At 35.1% G+C, this 24,277-nt stretch overlaps 2 protein-coding genes across 2 annotated transcripts; one reads left to right on the plus strand and one right to left on the minus strand.

Annotated features, from left to right (window-relative positions):
- Positions 1–271: 271 nt before the first annotated feature.
- On the minus strand, positions 272–11,295 carry LOC132555355 (uncharacterized; the record flags this gene model as incomplete). Its single annotated transcript, XM_060219700.1, has 9 exons — positions 11,187–11,295; positions 9,309–9,455; positions 5,473–5,883; positions 5,005–5,195; positions 3,449–3,640; positions 3,091–3,201; positions 2,077–2,259; positions 1,810–1,901; positions 272–362 (listed from the first exon to the last, which is right to left on the minus strand). Coding segments are annotated over exons 1-9 (1,527 nt in total), but the record flags the coding sequence as incomplete, so codon positions are not given.
- An 8,299-nt stretch (positions 11,296–19,594) lies between these two features.
- Positions 19,595–24,277, plus strand: LOC132555360 (cilia- and flagella-associated protein 300-like). The gene is made up of 7 exons (XM_060219708.1): positions 19,595–19,692; positions 20,014–20,095; positions 21,229–21,301; positions 21,987–22,153; positions 22,737–22,909; positions 23,667–23,733; positions 24,011–24,277. Exons 1-7 carry the CDS (start codon positions 19,595–19,597, stop codon positions 24,137–24,139), a joined length of 789 nt encoding a protein of 262 aa, XP_060075691.1. The 3' UTR covers positions 24,140–24,277.

The raw sequence follows: 24,277 nt of genomic DNA on the forward strand, positions 1-24,277 counted from the left end.
GATAACATATCGGTTATTTTCCTATCTTGTCTCTCTGATATGTACAGAACATATCAGAACATAAATTGAATTCACTATTGATTGCGATTTATTAAGATATTACGTACGGGGTTTTTTTGTTTTTTTGTTTTTTTTTTGTTTTTTTTTTTTTTGTATTTTTGTATTTTTGTATTTTTTCTTTTGCGAGGAATCGCCTGATATTTTCACACTTTCAAGTACTCATTAAAATGAAGTTATGTACTGCGACATTCCAACCAATAGTCATGCTTACGTTCCGTTGCAGTTGTCCAATAAGTCCTGACCAATGACCTTGATCGTCTGTCACTCCCCACTCAAGATCGGGTGATGTAGTCAGTCTATAACTGTGAAACCCAAGCTCTAGTTGTATACATTTTACACATTTAAGAAATCATCGTTGGTAAGATACCATAGAACATTTCATGCAATTCCAAGATAGAATAAAACAGTGAAAATATACATAGATACCTTGGACATAAGACAGAGAAATCCGCTGCTTGTTTTTTTTTTTTTTTTTTTTTGTTTTTTTTTGTAAACTCATTTAAGTCCAATCACGAAATTTAAACCAGCGAGTCTTTCTTTTTACAACGTATATGATTTTTAATGTAATTTTACGTTTTCTCAACAACTCAAAAATATCAGAAAAACGTTGTTCAAACTATGTGAGCCATTTAAAGGCCATTATGTCCAAGGCAGGTCGGCATGAGAATGGTACCTGGTGTCCTTTATTATGGATAATATAAGGTTAGTTATTTGGGTTAGTTATTTGGAATAAAATACTAATATCATGTGTTATTATCGTGAGATCATGATTATAAAGTGTTAAAGGATAAAAGGTGTGATATCCTTGATGAAAAATGTTGCCTCCGTGCTGCATGACTTCTTGTAACGCCGGTGAATATAAAAGTTCAGCATTAAATTATTAAAACAATACAGGAAACTATGCAATTAAGATGTTGACCACTGAAGTCACCAACCAGTTAATACCATAAACGTACTAAATATTTTATCACTTTATGTTCTGCCACATTACTCATTTCATTTTCCCGTTCCCTAAAAAGCATTTTCTCTATCATCTGTTCGAAAGTTTAGAAAACATGTTCATTGGAAGACACTTTCATACCATTCTGAGAATATTTACATGTACCTATCTGATAATCGTTTTTACTTTTAAAGTCGTAAACCAACAGCACAACATTAGTTACCATTTTTTGCTTGGTTTTTTTTCCTTTCGTTTTGTTTTGCTTTGTGTTGATGTCATTTTTGTTTTTGCTTTTGTCATTGTGTTCTTTTTCACCAATTTGGACAGTTTCCACCAAGATGAATGGTGAGCATGATAACAATATCGTGATTTTTTTCATTTCTGGATAGTTCCATTGTTGTATACTTTCCTCATTTGAAAGTGTGGCATTACTTACTTGGATTGACCATGATTTATATTGGGATTGTCGAAGAACATGCTTTCTTTACCGAAACACCCGGTCTTATCATCATTGTACTTTTTTATGATTCTCCGTGTAAATCTTCCTTTTGTTTATATCTTGCACTACGTATTTGATTTCACATGCTGTTGTTTCTCATATTCCATAAGCCACATTGGACTACATCGCCTCTTATGATTTAAACCAATTTATGTTTGGAAAAGTTAATCATGAAAAAGTAATCAATAGGTTGTGGAAGTAGGCATTACTGCTATCTAGAAATAATCACAGCTTGAAGGAAATGAATCATCTCTACATATAACTTTTCTCTAATCTATCAATGACGTATTTCCGGGCGCTCTAAACTCACGTGAAGTTCATGTCCACAGCTAACTGTCGTAGAATATCGAAACACAAACCGTCATAGGAGTCGTTTCCGACGTTTTCGACAAACGGGTAAAACTATAATGTGAAAGAAATCATATAATAAACATGTTTTCTTTCATAAGCAATAGACATGTATATAATAATTAAGATATACGTAACCCAGGTAACATTTTAGGAAAAGTTTTATTTTCAATTATCGCCTACAGCTTACTCGTTTTGCTTACAAAAAGTTTAAGTTGTAAAGAATTACCGCTAGTGATGACACCAGTAGCTGGCGGCCATTAAATCCGAAATCCTTGTTGGGAAATAATGACCCAGATAATTTGCGTTCTCCAGTGAGGTGAATCAGCCCAACACGGCGTAAGCTCCTACCATCTCTGTCCCATATCAAAGTCTCCACCGGGAACCACAGCGACGCCAGAGACACTTGGTACTTTCAAAATTAGATGATGTATTAGTTATCGTGTATAAGATATGGAGTTATTAGCATATGTGGTTATATAGGTATCACATTTTGAAAAATCTTTGCATTGATGTTTAAGAAATGGAAGTCAATCATAATTAATAGCTTGTCATATAACGGAACAAAATTGAAACTGGATTTAAAATCACTGAAGATCAAATGAAAACAGAATGATGACAGTTTAAACCAGATACAACCTACTTTACAAATGTTTAAAACCCTTGTTTAATTTAGTGAAAGTACATGCATAATGTTAAAAAATATAGCCGAAAATTTTAGTGCTGCCAAAAACTAAATCGACCAATTTTACCACTGAATATATAAATAATGCCTTGAATACTGTGCATATTATGTCATTTTCCGATCAGGTTCTTAATAAAACTGAATAAATCTCGACAGCATCTTGTTCTTGTGAACGTTTCAAGGTACGGAGCATTGCCAGAAAAAGACATTAAGTTACAGTGAATAGTGATCATGTTCAAGAATTTTGATATTGAACAGTGATTTACATTAAAAGATTTCATCTGCCTGACTTACTCAGGTTAGTTCACAAACCAATTATCTACTAAGTGGTTAACCGTTAATAGTCTAACCGCTATACTGCTAATTATAATCCCAGGTGACCGCCGGGCTTGTTCCACACACATGGTTATCTCCGACAATCGGTCGGATTTCCTCTAGCTGACGATTTCAGGGATATAACTGAGATCAATAATCAACTCTTATCCTTTAATTACCTTCCTAACATAACATATTTAACACTATTATTATCTCAGCGGATGTTTAACCTAATAAACCTACCATTTCCATCTGGTCCAGGAGAATGTTTGGAACAGTAGTCATTTCATTAGAGTTCCCAAGCGTCGTTGCTTCTAATGCTGTGTGTAGGTACTGCATTATTGAAGAATGTCCCTAGTAAAATATAACCGGAATTCAGTAATATATGACCAGTCTTACTGTTACGATATTTTTGTCATGAATACATATTCGTGTGGACCAAATGTAAAAGTAATTATTAAAAAATAAATAAAATTACATATATCCTGCACACGTAGACCTGATCAACTTTTACTATATGAAAGCATATATTATATTTATTCTAACTTGACAATCGTTATTCTTTTTCAAACACACGAAGACTCATTTGATATAAACTTACTTCAGTACAGTCTATGTTGTGCTCATTTTTACTTGACACCCACAAAGGTAGTGTGACAACGGCTATGTTATTAAACGTAGAAACGTTTAGTTCCTGGTAAAATGTATCTGATGAGGCCATGGATACTACTAATATCTCGGTAAAATAGTATACCGCTTTTGTTCCCTTCTTCTGAAGATCGTAAACTGTAATCTGGGAATTTATAAAAAAAAAATGACACTAATTAGATGTCATTCAGTCAGACTTCATCAACATCATTGCAATGTATAAATTCGTTTCCTAAGTTAGACTTCATCAATATTGTAAACATCATTGCAATGTATCAAGTCGTTTCGTAAGTCGGATTTCGTGAATATTATTGCAATGTATCAAGTCGTTTCCTATGTCGGATTTCGTGAATATTATTGCAATGTATCAAGTCGTTTCCTAAGTCAGATTTCGTGAATATTATTGCAATGTATCAAGTCGTTTCCTAAGTCAGATTTCGTGAATATTATTGCAATGTATCAAGTCGTTTCCTAAGTCGGATTTCGTGAATATTATTGCAATGTATCAAGTCGTTTCCTAAGTCGGATTTCGTGAATATTATTGCAATGTATCAAGTCGTTTCTTAAGCCTAAGATTTTGTTTTACTACCGTAATTTACTGTCTTTGTTCGCTTCTTATTCAGCTCGTCGGTAATTCAGCCTTTCTGATTATCATTTGTGGTTGGAATCAAACAAATTTTATCATTTGATCGGATGTGACTGACTAGTTTCTCCGGTCACGACATCGCTCCATTTCAAACATTCCCATGTATGACTGGCATGTGTTTAACCGTTACCATATAGATAATGATACTGAAATGCATTTAACACACAAGGTATCTTTCAATGTTCCACTGTCTTCAAAATCAGGAATTCACTAAGTAAGTCCAATTAACATTCAATAGTTATAACGTTGTAAACAATCTTTTCCGGCCAGATTATTGCAGAAACGCTTATCAATGCTTGATCACCTTCTAATTCAGCTCGTCGGTAATTCAATATTAATTTGCATTTCTGATTATTATTTGTGATTGGAATCAAGAAAATTTCATCATTTGATGGGATATGATTGTATGAAGCAATTTGATTCTTTATTTGGCTTGACTGTATCATTTGTATCTTTTGCAAAAGCTTTAGATTTCAGACACCCCTGTTGGACTGTGAGTTTCCGAGGTTGGTCGTAACCTGTTGACCAAGTTTAAATTTATGCCAATAGTGACACAGTTAAGAACATACAAATGTACTTGATGGTCGTCATTATGGACCTAATGCATCTCTATATTCTGATATTTTCTTCGATCACTTCATTTTCCCCAGAAGTCCCTTTGATTCAAAATGTAATCCCTTAGCATCACTGTTGAGTCCTAGAAGGACATCATAGATGCATCATGCATTTTGATGTGTAAGTTTGCTCTATTGTATCTTATACTAAATATGTACTACAAGGTGCTATTAACATATGGGGTACAAAAATCTTAATAATACATTTGTTTAACAAGATAGTATTTAAAGCATATGCATTTATCTCACCGCTTTCAAAAGTTTTGAACACATGTTTTTGCACAGCACGGCAATTTGGAAAGGTTCTTGTTTCCCGACTTCAGAAGATTTGTCAAATATGCGAATGAATTCATCTTCTGATAGCCTGTCAATCACATGAGTACTCCTTGCGATTAGACCGATCTTTGAAAAGGCGTCAAATAAGGATCCCATGTCGTTTCCTGAAGAGCACAATGCACGAAATAAGAGCAAAGAATGAGTATTTGCCTTTAATGTGATACCAGATTTGAAATCAGGAAAAAAAATGAAATAAGAAATGGGAATCTATTCTGCAGAATCAGAAGACTGGACGATAATAATTTGACGTACACGTCAATTTAGAAGAAAAAAAATTGAAGTAGTCAACATTATCATGTTCATAACGATTAAGTGCTTCTAAATAAATAAATAAGAATAAGAATTTTGTTTATTTCACTTGTAAGATTTCAATACACCAACCAAAGACAGCTTCATAAAATATGAGGACATGTTCCCATTTTTCTGCTGACACTAATGACGTCACAATGCGTGACAAGTAATTGTCGGCTGAATAAACGTCACTTCCGTGTAAGTTATGTGCCACGTCATCGGTCGGTTGGTTTGGACCGGTGTCGCACGTTTTGTCGTGACAACCTCTCGGTGTTAGATCGCTGGTTTCTGTTGCATTCTTGAGATATAAGGTATTCTTTTGCAAATAAAGATTCTCTCCATGTTTCGGTAGGCAGATGGTTTGTCGGTTATCTGACGTCAGTAGGACACACATCCGCATATACGGGATGCCTAGTCGTTGTAGGATACCTAAAGTTGGCGACATCGGTGGTGGAATACTTAATACCAGGTAGAAGTCAACGTTTTCACGGGATCGCTTAACTATAATATAAACGTATAAAATATGCGTTAGGAAATACCAGGTTGTCTAGCGTATTATTGGATGGATAATGTTTAGTATTCAATATAGTTTCCATTTTACCCCTTTTCTGTGAGACTTGTTTACCTTTGTATTAAATACGATGAGGTCGTTTTTTATTTTAATATACCACAGGAGCTCTAACGTCATGATTTCCCTTTGTTTTGTCGAAAAGTAGTTTAAATTAAAATTGATATGACGTTTGTTGCTCTGACCTTCCATTAACAGACTCTTGTTCATTATATCAGCTATAGCTAGCTGAGAAATATCAACATTACAACTTGATACGAAAATCACTGCCTTAAAAAAGTTCATATAACAGTGATTGCGAATGATACCGTTAATGCTTTCGTTTATCAATATTGACTTCAGTTCAAAAAGATCAATAAAACAGGATAATTTACAGAGAACCAACAGAGACTACAGGTCTTTAATTATTAATAGCAATTTACACACAATATCAACACTGCAGATCATTATTCAATGAATGGTTGACAATGATTATTCAATAAACGAGATCTTTGTCAGATGAAGGTTGGTCTTTATTTATATTTTGATTGGATGTTTTTAGAATCAAAATGATATTCCTAAAAGATATCACTGTGAACCAACATCATACTGCTTTGCTGGTAATTTCTGATTAAACCGTTTCCTCAATTACACATGCTTAACGTAAAACAAGATTGACGCCTCTTTGTTACTTCTGAGAATTGCTCTACTTTATACATAACCTCTTCAGTTAAGACGTGATTGGATTATTGCTGTCATTTCCTGAGCTTACAGGATATGACAAGATTTGGAGATATTCTACGTAATTAAAAGGGCACATTCCAACACAGAATCATTCGAAAAAATATCGTCTGTTGACCTGTGACTAGGTATCCGTCGTAAAATGACTCCAATTTGCTTTCATCGATTACACATGTTATATTTATATCTTATTCATTATATTTGTTTACAAGTATTTATCTATTTATCATATTAAAGTGCATTTAGAGCAATGGAAGAACTTGACTTATTTAAACCAACTAGTTGTGTTTTATAGCAACAGAATTGGGCACAAGTTTTTCAACACAGCTCTGTGGTTAATATCATAATACATGTATATCATATATTGATACCCTTTTTTACATGTTTACTGTTATTTATTTCGAGTACGAATTGATCGTTGTAACTTACCGAAATATTTATTTACCATACTTAACTACTGTTCCAATTAATTGGACGGACGATTTTCCTATATTGCGTCTTGTTTGTTTTAATAGAATTTAATGGGATATGGGAAGCTATGATGATGGTTAATCGAACCACGAGCCGCAATTAAGTTTAATAGTTTAAGCATTCGTAGGAAACCTTCGTTATAATACACTATGCCGTCTCCGATATATCCATTTAATGATGAGTTGATATGCAATTATAAGGTTCTCATTACTCCGTTATTGGTAATTGAACGATATCTGCGCTGCTCGTCAATCTAGACCAACCAACATGTCCTTAGTTAAACTACCAATGGTCTCATCATTACTCTTAGTAAAAGAAAAGTATAGTTTGGTTCAGTGTCTATTTTTGGTTTTTAATAGCATGTGATAATGATAAAAGATAAATTTATATGCTTCCATGTCAGGTACGTCGTTTTTTTTTTCTTCGAAATAAGTCATACATTGTATATATTGCTGTCCAAATCTCCTTGTTATCGTTGATAACATTCATATGAACCATTCACTGTCAAACTCTTATGATTTTTCAATACGTTGAAAACGTTTTCGATAAAATTTATCAAATAACCTTTGAACTGATCCGATTTACAGGAAATGAGTATATTTTCAATTTACTGTGTATTGGATAGGAATTCGTTTTAGGAAGTGTGTTTTTCTACCATTTTCTGACAGCTATTCTAGTCCTGTTTCCAAATAAAGATAATAGCTGGTGACACGGTAATGATATGAAATGCCACACCATTACATTTTTCGAACATCTCGCTTTCGTTAGTTATTCATAACAGTAATAATATATATATATAAAAATGAAAAAATACCTATATTTAACAACGTTTCTCTTTTATGCATATAGTTAAGGCTCTCGAGTGCATTAATATTCTTCATGACAGATGTATGTATAGACAATATATAATCTCCTCATTTACCCTTCGCCATGCTAACTAATCCTACATGTCTGTGACTATCAACAAAATTCAATATTTCTTCCTTAAAATATAGTTCACAGTGTTCATGAATACTTATGACTTTTTTCTCTTTATAATATATATAATGATACATGATCTGTGATTTTAGAAATGAATCAACCGTTAGTCTTGCATTAAATCATCTAACCATTTTCTTTTTCTTTTTTTTTTTTCAATTTTACATGTACTTAAGGACTCAAGATCTGGGTATCGGGCAAATTGTATAGCATTACATGAAGAAGATGTGCGTAAGAGAAAAATGTCGTCTGCATAACGCTTCGTGGCAAGAAACAGAACGTCAGATATCTCATTAACATATCTCATATAACAATCTCGTTTACAAAAATAAATAAATAAAATAAAGATTGAGCTAACTTCCTATGGAAACCCAATTTGAAATAAATGCTTGCTGTTGCCGATCCAATAAAAATAGTGTAGGCCAATCCAATAACTCTAGATACTCATTATGATCTAAATTTTATAATGAGCCCTATATGCCAAATGCGACTATAAGCTGTAAAAAATTCACAGAACTTTAATGAACCTGTTCTAGAGCTAACCATACATCATGAATGGTTGCTAGGAGTTGATATTTATAGTTGAATGATGTTCCGAACCTGCAACACCAAGTCGAAATATCAAATGTTGTGTTAGAAGAGAAATAAGTGAGAAAACTCTGTATAGGAAAGAGGAGATATATAAAGATTTTAGATGTAATCGCCTTTTAGGATCATCTGATCGGAAACATGTACAATATCTTAGCTACAAGGCATATTAGTGATCTATTGGCAATTCGTGGGGGATTCAGATTCATTGAATCCACGAATCATTATGTCACTTTTAAAAACTAAATCATGAAAACAGAACATAGAAAGATGTACCGGACGTCCATTGGTGTCACACGTACTTAATTTGAACATTGGTTACCATAATGGCAGAGTGCACTTCACTGTCTCCAATTGTTATAAAGCTATATCTGTCTTATAGAAAACATGAAATAATTCCGGAATATCTTAATAATTTTCGGAAGCTTTTCATAATAGGCTTTAAACTGAATAGGTTTACTCTATGATTAATCTTTAAAATCATCCATTAAATAAAAATTGATATAACAGTATAGGTCAGTGATAAAAAAAGTGTCAACTTTTCCAGCGTTACATCATCCTGTCACAACATAAAAACATAGGAAACGACACTCGTACGTACTTGCTTGAGTGACGTCATATATCTCCGACGTGGCGATATGGATCCTAAGTAAGTTGAAGGTGAATGTCGTGTTGTTAACATGTATAGTTTCCGCTCGTTCATCACATCCATTTCCACGTGACGTGTTAGAACAATCCGTTATCACACCTTCGTGTATATGAAAAAATACACTACACTTGTATAATGACCGAACTAATGAAGAAATTATATGTCATTGATAGGGATGGCGAGAGAAAAAATCAAACTAAATTAAGATAATTAAAATTTCGGTAAGGAATCTTACTTTTCTTGCTCAGATGCCTATCAGCTGTTCAGAACTTATCATCCGACACACCGAACAAATCAAACACATGTAGAAACCAATACAAAACAATTGAGGTGAAAGAAAACTTCTATCATGATTATATTGTTATAATGAAATACACGGTAGTGCAGTCTTACATGAACATATTGTTATAATAAAAACACGATAGGGCAGTCTTAGATGATTATATTATTATAATAAAAACACGATAGGGCAGTCTTACATGAACATATTGTTATAATAAAAAAACACGATAGGGCAGTCTTACCTGATCATACTGTTATAATAAAAACACCATAGGGCAGTCTTACATGATTATATTGTTATAATGAAATACACGATAGGGCAGTCTTACATGAACATATTGTTATAATAAAAAAACACGATAGGGCAGTCTTATACTGTTATAATGATCATACATGATTATATTGTTATAAAAACACGATAGGGCAGTCTTACATGATCATCTTGTTATCATAAAAAAACACGATAGGGCAGTCTTAAATGATTATATTATTATAATAAAAACACGATAGGGCAGTCTTACATGAACATATTGTTATAATAAAAAAAAACACGATAGGGCAGTCTTACATGATCATACTGTTATAATAAAAACACCATAGGGCAGTTTACATGATCATACTGTTATAATAAAAAAACACGATAGGGCAGTCTTACATGATTATATTATTATAATAAAAACACGATAGGGCAGTCTTACATGAACATATTGTTATATAAAAAAACAATGAACATGATCATACTGTTATAATAAAAACACCATAGGGCAGTCTTACATGAACATATTGTTATAATAAAAAAACACGATAGGGCAGTCTTACATGATCATACTGTTATAATAAAAACACCATAGGGCAGTCTTACATGAACATATTGTTATAATAAAAAAACACGATAGGGCAGTCTTACATGATCATACTGTTATAATGAAATACACGATAGGGCAGTCTTACATGAACATATTGTTATAATGAAAACACGATAGGGCAGTCTTACATGATTATATTGTTATAATAAAAACACGATGGACAGTCTTACATCGTCATACTGTTATAATAAAAAAAACACGATAGGGCAGTCTTACATGATTATATTGTTATAATGAAAACACGATGGACAGTCTTACATGAACATATTGTTATAATAAAAAACACGATAGGGCAGTCTTACATGATTATATTGTTATAATGAAATACACGATAGGGCAGTCTTACATAATTATATTGTTATAATGAAATACACGATAGGACAGTCTTACATGATTATATTGTTATAATAAAAACACGATGGACAGTCTTACATCGTCATACTGTTATAATAAAAAAACACGATAGGGCAGTCTTCAATATAATATTGTTATAATAAAAACACGATAGGGCAGTCTTACATGATCATATTGTTTTGATAAAAACACGATACTAATTCAGCCTAGGACTTCACTGTCACATCTTTCCTCTCTGACAAAGATAATCCTAGATTTTGTTTTATCAAACATAAATGTCTATCAGAATACCAACATGAATTAAATAAAATTCGTAGATAAAACTCACCTATGTTCACCTTATATTCCATATCTTGAGAATCTGATGATGATACCAATACATACCCTCCAAATCCTATACCAACACAAAATATCACCAAGTACGAATTTACGTCCATGCTGTGCCTGCGGTCTCGTTCACTACACTGTAGAAACCGTTAGAATGTAATCAAACATGATTCCCTACAGTATGGCCCAATCTGTATTAATATGCATGACTAATATGTACATTAATTGATTATTTATTTATCGAAGCCAGAGGCATTCTATCTTGTTTACATTGAATGATTACAATATAAGTAATCTATAATTGTATATAGTATCACTTAGCTGATGAGTGAATATCACAAACTAAGACTCTGCCTGGTCCGATAACCAATCAACTTTCGTTCTTAATTTATATAGAATAAGTACTTATTGATATTTCAGCCGGTGATTTTATACATAATCTGTTTTACCATCAAAGCTGTCGCCTACTCAATCCAATCCAATACATTGATCGTGGATGGACGGCCACACTACAAAACTATTGTATGACGGTTTGCTAATAATGATATCGTCCAAAAATCATTGTAAATCGCCTTACAGATTAAAGAGCATACCTACTATCTCCTGCCTACAAATTATAATCCGGGATGTCTTCTGTACATGTACAGCCCACCTACTGTCTCCTACCTACAAGTTATAATCATGGATGACTTCTGTAGATGTCCAACACACCTACCATCTCCTACCTACAAGTTATAATCAGTGATGACTTCCGTAGATGTCCAGCCAACCTACTATCTCCTACCTACAAGTTGTAATCAGGGATGACTTCAGTAGATCTCCAGTCCACCTACTGTCTCCTACCTACATGTTGTAATCAGGGACGATTTCTGTAGATGTCCAGCCCACCTACTATCTCCTGCCTACAAGTTATAATCCGGGATGGCTTCTGTAGATGTCCAACACATCTACTGTCTCCTACCTACAAGTTATAATCAGGGATGTCTTCTGTAGATGTCCAGCCCACCTACTGTCTCCTACCTACATGTTATAATCCGAGACGACTTCTGTAGATGTCCAGCCCACCTACTATCTCCTGCCTACAAGTTATAATCAGGGATGACTTCTGTAGATGTCCAACCCACCTACTATCTCCTACCCACAAGTTATAATTAAAGAAGATTTCTGTAGGTAGTGGTTTTCTCTGTCAGGCGATATTTTAATTAAGTGACTAGAACTGATCTGCTGTGTCCATTGTTACTATGGATTTCTGTCTATATTGCAAGTACACATATAGGTCAGTGTTCTATATCCTGTACAAACGATTGTGGTCAAATGACTGGCCCTAACTGATTATATCCATGGTAACTTGTTTTCCTATAAATTTATCAAAAATGTATTAACAAAGAATATGAACAACCAAGCTCCTTGTTACATTTAACTTCCGTACACACAGGGACACGTGATCAACATCAAAATGATAACTTCAAAACTTCTGATCCGGCAAGAAATTCACACGAGTCCCCACTAAAATGTACTACCATGTCGTCGGATACATTGTGCTGTATTGTCTGCTTACATTCACTTAATTATGAAAAAAAAACCTTCTATATTTCCTCATTTTTCCAAATGACAGGATTCATTAAAAGCACAAGATGCAAAATACATAGAATATAGAGCAAAAACATATTGAGTGGGGAATAACATAGCGTTCTGATGAAATATTTACGAGTATCCTCTAACGATCTTGTTTTCGTGACTAACTAATGATATTGAATATCGGGTCTGGTCCGGAGATTTCCCTTGTCGTGGTTATGTAAACAACATTCTAAGGAACAAGTCGATCATTTAATAATGATTTGCGTGTGAAATTAGTATACGGTTGCGAGTTTTATTTAATGTAGAATGTCACGTGTCATCGGTCAGGTTCACGGTACATCTCCCATACGGGTAGTCCGGTAGAAGATAATCCCTCATACCGCCGTGCTGGGGAACGGAAGTTATATAGAGTATCAGCAAAATTCTGTTAGATATGTAGGAATCAAATGAACATAATATGTCCGAATATTTATTTCCACAAGCAACTGTAAAAACAAACAAAAGTTAATGTTATGAATACGTTAGCATCTCGTCTATTTAGTCTTAACGACCTTTAGCTTTAGATAATCTGCCTTCTGTGTGACATTCAGCTTCAGAAAACCTGCATTCTTTGTGACCTTCAGCTTAAGATAATCTGCCTTCTGTGTGACCTTCGGCTTTAGGCAAACTGCCTTCTGTGTGACCTTCGGCTTTAGGCAAACTGCCTTCTGTGTGACATTCAGCTTTAGATAACCTGCCTTCTGTGTGACCTTCAGCTTAAGATAATCTGCCTTATGTGTGACTTTCGGCTTTAGGCAAACTGCCTTCTGTGTGGCATTCAGCTTTAGATAACCTGCCTTCTGTGTGACCTTCAGCTTAAGATAATCTGCCTTCTGTGTGACCTTCAGCTTCAGAAAACCTGTTATCTTTGTGACCTTCAGGTTTAGATAAACTGCCTTCTGTGTGACCTTCAGTTTTAGATTAACTCCCTTCTGTGTGACCTTCAGTTTAAGATTAACTGCCTTCTGTGTGACCTTCAGTTTTAGATTAACTGCCTTCTGTGTGACCTTCAGTTTTAGATTAACTGCCTTCTGTGTGACCTTCAGCATTAGAACGTACATAGAAACAAAAGGGAACATTAAAGTCGTAAGTGTTGGAATTCATTGTTTTAAACAACACCAGAAGACTGTCTTAGACATAAGATTTATTTTCCCTAACCTAATTTCCTTCAGTATATGGTCTTTGGAACGTTAGAACGTATGTTGTCCGCTCATCCGTATCAGGCTATGCCAACCATACATGGTCTCGTTTGTAGATGGTGTACATAGAACATGCCCCATTGGAACTCTGTCGGTCATTTATTGTAATCAGTCATACCTAAACTGGTTATAACTTCTGTCTTATTGTGACACATAATGAAATGTGATGTGATCGAGAATGCCGAGTGTTCAGGAAAATTGGTATTCTTCGAACTGAAACAGACCAAAAGAATATTCTCTGATGTCATTCATAAGATCTCAAGCCGTCTCAATTAATCAATTAAGATGGCTCGAGGTCTTAAGTTAACTATATGTGTATATGTTTGTAAATGTTAACACGTATAACACGTGCACACTGTTGATATTAGAAAGTCATTGTCAGTACTTTCGTAATATCCGTAACTCACATCTCTTTTATGTATAGTACTAGTGAAATGCTTGTTCTGTGCGTTCTGTGTAAAGCATCTGGATGATCGAGAATAAAGGTGTTCATGTTCCATACAAAACATGGTGTCATAATTTTGAGAACTTGGCCGTAATCCACGTGCATCCGACAGTGGCAGTCCGTAAAACAGACATTTAGATCACTAACGAAGCAGTATGGATGTGTTAGCAGGCCACACGCCTCATATGGATTTGGATAAATCCGATCTTGTGTCGGCATGGAAAAGTTTCCGCCAACATTTGGAATTCATGTTTTCCGGGCCCCTAGAAGGAAAAAAGGATACCGGGAAGTGTGCGTACTTCATGCTGTGGATAGGGAAGAAAGGAAGAAATATTATTTCGACTTGGACCTTAACAGAAGATGAAGGTAAACTCCTGAAAACCTATTATGATCGCTTTAAAGCCAATGTGAAGCCGAGGTCCAATGTTATTTACAATCGCTACAAATTTCGCAGCAAGCAACAGGCTGACGGAGAGACATTTGAACAGTTTGCTACAGAGTTACAAGTGTTAGTCAAAGACTGTAACTAAACAAGCGGTGATGAAATGGCGCGCTACAGAATCGTATCTGGTATTAAAAACGCTAAAATAAGGGAAAAGCTAATAAACATTGGCTCAGATTTGACATTGGCAAAAGCTTTGGCAGTGGCAAGAACTTATGAGATTAATCACGCACAAGCTAAACACATGGAAAAGTAAGACTTGGAAGAAAGTCAAAGTGTTAACATGGTTGGGAATCACAGACAGAGCACATCGGGTAAGAAGAAACCATTTAAGAAGACAGTAGAAAAAAAAGACAATTGACGATGATGAGTGTACAAGATGTGGGTATAGCAAGAAACACAAGACATGCCCAGCACTAGGTCAAACGTGAAAGAAATGTCATCTTAAAGATCACTTCGCAAAGAAATGCAGGTCGAAAAAGAAAAAGGTAAACATGCTACAGAAATCTGAAGATTCCAGTGATGATGAACTCTATGTGGGGTCGATAGATTGTGAAGTCAACACTCTGACAGAATGGACACAGACTGTAGATGTCGCGAGATAAACTTTCAGTTAGGTACTGGAGCTGTGTGTAACGTTGAGTTACAAGAATGTGAAGGCTGTAAATAGGTCGTTAAACATGAACGCTAACAGCGTTCCTCTGCTTTCTTTCTCAGGACACAAGATTATGCCTAGAAGGGTTGTAACGTTAAAGTGTGAACACAAAGGTCAAATGTATGACCAAGTATTTCATGTCGTTGATGGTAATGTTCAGCCGATTCTTGGAGCGAAAGCCTGTAAAGAAATGGGTTTAGTTGAGAGAATCTACAGTGTTGTTTCTACACCAGAAACTAAGTGTGAGAACATACTGATGACATTATGAATGAGTATGGACTGGTATTTAAATGTATCGGGTGTATACCAGGTCAGCATAAAATAAAGGTTGATCAGAGTGTCAAGCCAGTAGTCCATCCCCCCAGGAAGGTATCTTTAGCCCTCAAGGCGAAAGTCAAGGCAGAATTAGACTGTATGGAGTCGGAAGGCATCGTTATTAAACAGACTGAACCGACACCATGGGTAAACAGTATGGTCTCTATTGCTAAGTCAAATGGAAAAGTCCGTTTGTGCATAGATCCACGTGACTTGAATGTTGAGATTCAACGAGAGCACTTCCCTATGAAGACGATTGTAAGATGTTCTAGCAGAACTTACCGATGCCAAGATTTTTTCGAAACTTGATGCCACATTCGGGTTTTGGCAGTTACGCTTGGACCAAGAGAGTACCAAGCTCTGTACTTTCAATTCGCCGTTTGCCAGGTATAGTTTCACTAGACTGCCCTTTGGCATTAAGAGTGCGCCTGAAGTGTACCAACGTCCAGTATCAGAAAGGATATCTGGTCTCGAAGGCTGCGAGTCAATTATTGATGACCTATTCATTTGGGGCACTGATCTTAAGAAACATGAAGCTAGACTCGTAAAAGTCATGGATCGTGTGTGAGATTATAATCTCCGGCTTAGCCCTGAAAAGTGTAGGTTTCGACAGAATCTTGTGACACACGTCGGTCATGCACTCTCTGACAAAGGCGTCCAGCCAGACGAGGAAAAGGTTCGTGCTGTGCAAGATATGGAATTACCTACATGTAATAAGGAACTGCAAACCTTCTTAGGTTTCGTCCAGTATTTGGGTAAGTTCGTGGCAAATCTGTCTGAAGTAAGCGCTCCGCTTCGAGAGCTATTACAGAAAACTACCGAATGGTACTGGGAACAGTTGCAAGAGAATAGTTTCCAGCGATTCAAGCAACTAGTCTCTAAAGCGCCAGTGTTGCGTTACTACGATCCAGCTAAAGAACTTACGCTAACAGTTGACGCGAGTTCGGAAGGTCTGGGAGCAGTGATTACACAAGATGGACAGTCAGTAGCTTACGCGTCCAGGGCGATGACTCCCGCGCAACAAAATTATGTCCATATTGAAAAAGAGGTATTAATTATCGCGTTTGGTTGTTCCAGATTTCACCAATTTGTGTATGGTCGCCAAGTTACCGTGGAGAGTGATCACAAACCACTACAGTCAATATTCCGAAAACCGTTGATGTTGGCTCCCCCTCGACTCAAGAGAATGTTGTTGACTCTGCTGAAGTACGATTTGAAGCCTGGAAAAGAAATGCTCTTAGCGGACACTCTAAGCCGAGCATACTTACCAGAAAGTACTGACGACATCGTTCCCGAACTGACGGACAATTCGTTATTGACGTCATACCTTCCCGTTTCTCCAGAAATGTATCGTAGACTACAGGAAGAGACATCAGAGGACAGAGAGCTCCAAACACTCCAGGATGTAGTGACAGAGGGCTAGCCAGACACTAAGTCCGAGCTATTGTCAGAAATTCTTCCGTATTGGTATTTCAGGGACGAAATATCGTGTGTAGAGGGTTTGTTGTACAAGAACCATAAACTGATCATACTGAAATCTATGCGTCCAGAAATGCTGAAAATTGTACACAAATCTCATCTAGGGATCATGAAATCGAAATCCTTGGCCCGTGATATCCAACATTGGCCTGGTATGGCAACTGATATTCAGAACACTACCAAGAGATGTACTGTGTGTGCGGAAATCCCACGAGGGAATCCGAAAGCACCGCTCGTAGAAATGGAGCTCCCGGACAGACCGTGGTCGGTAATATCAGCTGATCTATTCGAGTTCAAAGGAAACTATTACCTTGTATCAATTGACAGTTATTCTAAGAGGCCAGAGTCAGCCAAATTGAACCATTTAGGTAGTAGTAACACTATTTCCTATCTGAAAGGTCAAATGTCACGGTATGGAATACCTGACCGTGTCTTCACGGACAACGGAGGAGTTCAAACGATTCAGTCATGAGTATGGAATTGAGCATGTAACGTCCAGTCCTCGTTTTCCGCAGTCAAATGGTCAAGCGGAACGGACCGTCCAGACAGTAAAAAACTTGATCCGCAAGGCTAAAGCTCCATTTCGTGCACTGCTCGATTACAGAAACACGCCTATAGGGTAAAATCTGACTTACCAACCACTACGCCGTTGTTGGAGCAAGCCTCCACAAATAAAAAGGAAATCAAGCGTGAGGGAGAAAAAATACTAATTCAAAATGGGAATCTGTGGATTCCGGGTGAAATTCAAAACAAACAATCTAGTCCGAGGTCATATGTCGTAAAAGCTACAAATGGTCGTCGTTATCGTCGTAACCGTCGTCATAACAAACGGACACGTGCAAATTTTGAGCCCAAACTCTCTGTGCAGTTACTAGATCTTCTGGATATGCCTTCGGATCCGCCATTAGTTTCACAGAAAGTGGAACCACATGTGGTACCAGAACCGGTGTCAGCACTACCACCACCTCCACCACAACCCAAGGAACCACCTTTGGTCACCGTTGTGGAAGAGAGGTAAAGACACCTAGTCGCTTTAAAGACTTTTGTTCTAAAGTTTGAGTTTAAAGTTGAAAGTTAAATGAGGAGTTGTTTTTTTAAAGGACTGGGTTCATATGTTAAGAAATGTTTCTGAATTTCTGTGATAAGGTATATCAGAGAAAGAAATTTATTTTCATGGACTTAAGTTATTTCTTGCATTAATATAATCTAAGAAAAGAAACAAAAATGCTCGAGGTTTATTTGAGAACAAGTTTATTACTAATACTTGATTTCCTGTTAAAAGTAATACTAGTCAGTCTTGTTCAGCTTTTATATATAATATATATATATTTAAAAAAAAAAGGAAGGCTGTTGTGTATAGTACTAGTGTGCGTTCTGGGTAAAGCGTCTAGATGACCGAGAATTAAGTGGTTCATGTTCCATACAAAACAATCACATTAAGAGAAATAGCATATCTCATTTATTCATGACAGTAAGGTATACTTCTTTTGCTTTCTGGTATCGTGAATAGATTCGAATGACCACCATGGATATATTATTGCTGATTACTAATTACTTATATGATACCGTTGTTCAAATTCTACATCATTGACTTTTAGTTTTGATTTCTTTTTACAGCATATATTTTATATAACAGTTTTATTTTAGTATGCATAAGTGGTGACATGCTGTATTTGGCTGATATTTATTATTTTATTTTAGTCTTAATTTTCGGTCGTCAGAGAAATATGCGTTATCATCTAAACTAGCAATGCAATTATCCAAAGTTTTTCCCTATATTATGATTTTGTTATTCTTGTACATTTACAATAATTGGAATAAAATTGCAATTGACTCCGAAATGTTTTTTCTTCAATTGTTGTCAACTTCATTATTTGAATATAACGGAAATAAATTGTAAGTGATCGTGTGAAATTTAGTAAACAAAAAATACCTAGAAATGATCACTGGACACCAGAGACCTTCTTTGTTCAGGAGTCTCTGAATACGCCAAACTTCGATTAAAGGGAGGCAACTGTAATAAGCAAGCTCCTCGGTCACCGCCGAGTTTAAACAAATTGTATTAAGCAGTTGACTCTGCTTTTCTATATTGAAATATGTCATTTGCTTCCTTTGTCGTGTGTACAAATACTAAAAACGCAACATATTCTAACTTGTCTTTTGCTGTTGTTTTTAATAGTGATCTCGCGCATTTATGATTAAAGCGTCTACGCTACTGAGACTCATAAATTAAACACGTGTTTAACCAAGATCCAAGATGGAAGGGAAAGGGGCAAAATTTACATTCCAGGAGCTAAAAGGAAAGAAATTTGAATCGATTGAGGGGAAAGATAACAAAGAACTTTTTATGAAATGGTAAAGAAGAAGATAGATGTATTGCAAATAGTAATGTTCTAGTATTTACTTTTGAAATATCCAAATACAGGTACATAATAAGGTGTCGTTGCCATAGACGCGTTCTGCCCATAAGTTCCAACGATGGTTGTTTAAAAAGTATACTTATTTTACAATGTATGATCATTTCTGTAGCTTTTATTAAAAAATTACGTCTATCGGTGTGTCTGATTGCCCTCTCTCTTTTAAAATCGAAGTTTTCACTGTTTAGCACACTCTCCAACTAATGAAACCTAGAGAATATTCTAGAAACATGATCACTGAACCATTTCTAAATTGCAGGTCAATGCACGGGAGACTAAAATGTCAGATGTATTCATTTGACCAACCGTTTCAAGCATATCAGAAAGATGATTTTGTTGCTGTGAGTATAATTTGTTTCTTGTACAGCACTACCGGTCCCATTTCTCTCGCCAAATAACAGATGAGGAAAATACAACATTTTTAGCTAAGTTCTCAAAAGTTAGCGTCCAGATTATTATGTTTATATCATGTCAAAATAATTCAGACTACAACACATATATAAATTGAGGGTGGTTGAGACAATTTTGTGGAGATTAAAAAATATATTTCGAAGAACACCATAGTAGGTTTTATATTTTGCTAATTTTCATACTTTCAATATTCAGAATAAAGAAGTTTTTCTCCGTTCATTTCAATTGATTGAGCTGAATTGGACATTATTTTGGGTTCAATCTTATGATTCTAACAACCATCTTAATGTTACAAACACCTCACTATTATGCGTGTTAATTTCCAGATTCATGTCTTTTTGATGATAGTGTAATTTGAGTCAACCATTGTGATACAGACTGTGGTATGCTTATCTGCATTCAGAGTAATTAGCATTCACGCCTGAAATGGCAATATGCAGGGGTGTAGCTAGTCCAGCAGAAATGTGTAAGCCCAGGCGAGGGATCTGAATTTCATGATTTCAAAGATGTTTTGAATCGTTTTCTGAGACAGTTTTTTTTTATTTATTTAACAACAAACTTCAACCCTGATATCTATTTTCAACCTTAGTTTTGTAATTTTGTCCGACATACTCTATGCACAGATTTTTTTATGTGTAAGAGGGCTTTTTTTTTCTATTGAAGCTACGCCCCTGGCAATATTTGTAGCTCTTCTCGATCATGTGTTCTATTCTCCCATGTTAAAACCACTTTTTTGCTTCTTTCCAGATCAACAATAGTAATTAATAAATGATGCTAAATTTTCTTCATACATAAGTACTACATATTGGGTTAATTTCTCAATACATGTACGATTGTAACAATTTTTAATTTGAATGCTTATATTTAGTTGATATGTGCCAAAAAATACATCACTGACTTTACAATAAGTATCATCTAATTTGTTTTACACAAGATTAAACCTAAATGTCTATATTTTTCAGTTGTTGCAAAATTTCACATTGTACAATTTTATAAATGATATTTCTTAACCAAGGGAGGCTACTCCTACTAAATATTATAAATATATGTGATCTGTTTTTAGGATTTTCTCAAGGACCCAAATGTGGTGTCATCTCTGCAGACTGTATCAGAGAGCTGCACCTGGTCACCAGTTGGTGAGTATGGGGTTCTTAATACATACTGCTGTATCATTTTTATATTAACACACAGTATACATGATGGTCTTTTTGAAGATTGTGTGTTGTGATGAAGTAGAAACTTAAGCTGTAATATGGCTTTATACTTTGAGACCTTGATATGATCCCCGAGAGATTTTTTTTGACCCCCAAATATAAACGTTGACCCTTGAGTATGGGTTGATATGTCTAATAGATGTGTGGTATGATGCTTTTGACAGCTTGGAAAAGGTGAATTCATTTCTTTTTTTTTTAATTGATGAAATTGATAAATGTAAAGAGTCTATTGAAATTTCAGATCCATATGTATATACCATTTGTTTCTAAATGTTTTGAATACTAGATATTTCTATCCGATCAACACACAAGCTTGTTTGGGGAAGTTGAAAGTCTTGAGTATGACCAGAATGTGGTATATATTAGGCTGGTGTCTGTAGAGATTGGAAGGTCCTGATTATATGTGCCCTGAAGGTAGTTATATTCGGCAGGTGTTAATAGAGCCCTGATTATCTGTAGTCAGGCGGTTGTTTATGTTGGGCAGGTGTCTATAGAGATGGAATGTCCTGATTACCAGTGGCCAGGAGGTTGTTGTGGCGTTCTTTCTCCTTTTACACCTGTTTTCTATGTTACACAGAAAGTTTATACTTGATCTGATGTTTTACAGGTGTGTCTGCGACCAGTGTGACAGCTGAACCTGTTCCTTGTACTGTGTTGTCTATGACGCTGTTTGACAGACTCACTGACAAGGACATTGTAAGAGAAAATGGTGCCATAAGGAAATGCTTTGACGAGTTCTATGATGACTTCACTATTTCAGATGAACTCAGGAAGGTACTTACATTAAACTCTACTTTGTATTTCTATTTTTGTCTAAAAAAAGAGTTCTTATATATATATTGTATATTGTACAAGTGTATATCCATATGGATCATATAAGTAAAAAGAGACATGTTGTAAAGTGTAAATCACACTGTCAGTGTTTATATAAATTTCTCTGGGAGATTTATTGATTTTATAGTTACTTTTAGTCCAGGGATCTCACACCCCATTCTGGGACTGGGGCTCTTAGAATTGGGAAAAATAATGGTGTTTTCCTTACAATTCGGAAAACTTGGGGCCTAAATTGGGAAAAAAAGATACTATTTTGCGTTGGGAATTCGGCCCCAAATCTGGCAGATCGAGAGCCCTGCTTTAGTCCATGAATTTGTATGTCTATAAACTTTTACAGTTAGTATACATAGAGATATTGAGTTATATATATCCACAAAAAATCACCAAAATATCTTATTTTTCAAGTAATTTACATAGAAAATATTTGTTGCTCTTTTGCCTTGTGAAGAGTCAGGGTCAATTTGAGACAGGTTGCCCTGTAGATGCTGTGGTGTATAATTTATGTTTTGGTTTTCTGTTGTAGCTACTGCTGATAGACGACTCTGACAACTACTGTTTATACAGTGATAGCGAGCGAGAGGAGTTTCTGTTCCGACTGTTCAAACACATCTGTCTGGGAGGGAAAGTCTGCCAATATGAAGACATTATTGACCCCTACCTAGAGTTAACGAAACAAGTGTATAAGGATCTCATCAGGTAGAAATCTGAACTTATGTCACATTATATGTTTAATTATTAATAAATTATCTAATTACTGAAATATGTCTTTCTGTAAAAATTCCACCATAAAGACATGTTTATAGAACCTTCAGCATAATAAAACCAAATTAAACCTGTCATAAAAAATTCTGTCTCCTGATTGGTAAAAATATCACTGAGTATAAAGGTAAGAAGTGAAGTTGATAAAAATTAAATAAGAAATTCCCTGACCTTCATTTAAGGTTGTCAGATCAGTGGTCAACGACAAACTTTAAATATTTGACTGATTTAATTTGTTTTTTTGTGACAAATGATGATGAAAAATTGATAAGAATTGAATGAGATTGTTAATTAAAAGGTCAAGGATGCTTACCTAACAGTAAGTTGTCTATGTTATGTAGATCTATCACAAAAGCCAATGGATTTTTTGGGAAATTTGGGGACAGAAAAAAAGATATCTGATTTTTTTGTCGGATAGTTTATGGTTCTGGGTGAAAACAGTTTAAACTTAAATACAAAAACTTTGGAAAAAAAATGTTTGCACAGATATTTATGTCAATGTTAGTTTTAAAATAAAGTTTGGTTTAATATATTTAACTGCAAACAGACTTTAGGATGTGTTACCTTCAGATGTTTACTTATTTTATAAGGAAGTGACATTCTAATATTTTGGCTTGTTTTTAAAAGAGAAATGAAATATTGTGAAATACGAAATTAGGTTTTATTTATAAAAAATCATGACTTTTTCTTTCAGTGTTCAGAAAAATTCAGAAACCAAAGAACTAAACATCATATCAAGTGTGTTCAAAGTGACGGCCTCGGTGAGTTAGTTATTCATCACATTACGCTATTTTGTTTCAGTATCTTTCTGGAAGAGATATTGATAGTGTGATGAAAAAAAGGACATGTTGTATCATGTTCAATTTAAATGCAAAAAATGTCTTGTTATATACCAATGAGAATGTATGAAACACAGAGACATTAGAGCTGTCAAGATGATCTTGTTGAATTTTGTCAGAGTTGTTCTCAAACAAATTACTATTAAAGTATCAAATACATCAATGTCTATTTACATATGTAGGTCTTTGGGTTTTTTAGGATGATGACCACATGTACTACCCTGCAGACAAACCTCATGAGCAGACTTTTTCCTATTTTGTTGTGGATCCATTCAAACGACACGTAGCTGTCCTGTACCACAAATTTGGCTCCAGTGTGTTTGACTGACATTCTGTATTCAACACATCTAATCATGCATATTATCGCATCAGCATTTATTTTGTCAATCATGAAATAAATTCATATGTTTTTGTAAAAAAGCTTTCAGAAACTTTTCAAAGTGAATTCAATGTTCCTCTAATAAAT

This window comes from Ylistrum balloti, unplaced genomic scaffold (genome assembly GCF_031769215.1).
Source record: "Ylistrum balloti isolate Yb309-2 unplaced genomic scaffold, AGI_CSIRO_Ybal_v1 Utg370476, whole genome shotgun sequence".
Classification (NCBI taxonomy): domain Eukaryota; kingdom Metazoa; phylum Mollusca; class Bivalvia; order Pectinida; family Pectinidae; genus Ylistrum; species Ylistrum balloti.

What these genes read in the sequence shown, in the direction of transcription:
- LOC132555360 (XM_060219708.1), top strand. Translation starts at nt 19,595, where the DNA reads ATGGAAGGGAAAGGGGCAAAATTTACATTCCAGGAGCTAAAAGGAAAG. An exon ending in TTTCAGATGAACTCAGGAAG is followed by an intron (nt 22,154 to 22,736) that starts GTACTTACATTA and finishes TTTCTGTTGTAG; the next exon opens with CTACTGCTGATAGACGACTC. An exon ending in TGTTCAAAGTGACGGCCTCG is followed by an intron (nt 23,734 to 24,010) that starts GTGAGTTAGTTA and finishes TGGGTTTTTTAG; the next exon opens with GATGATGACCACATGTACTA.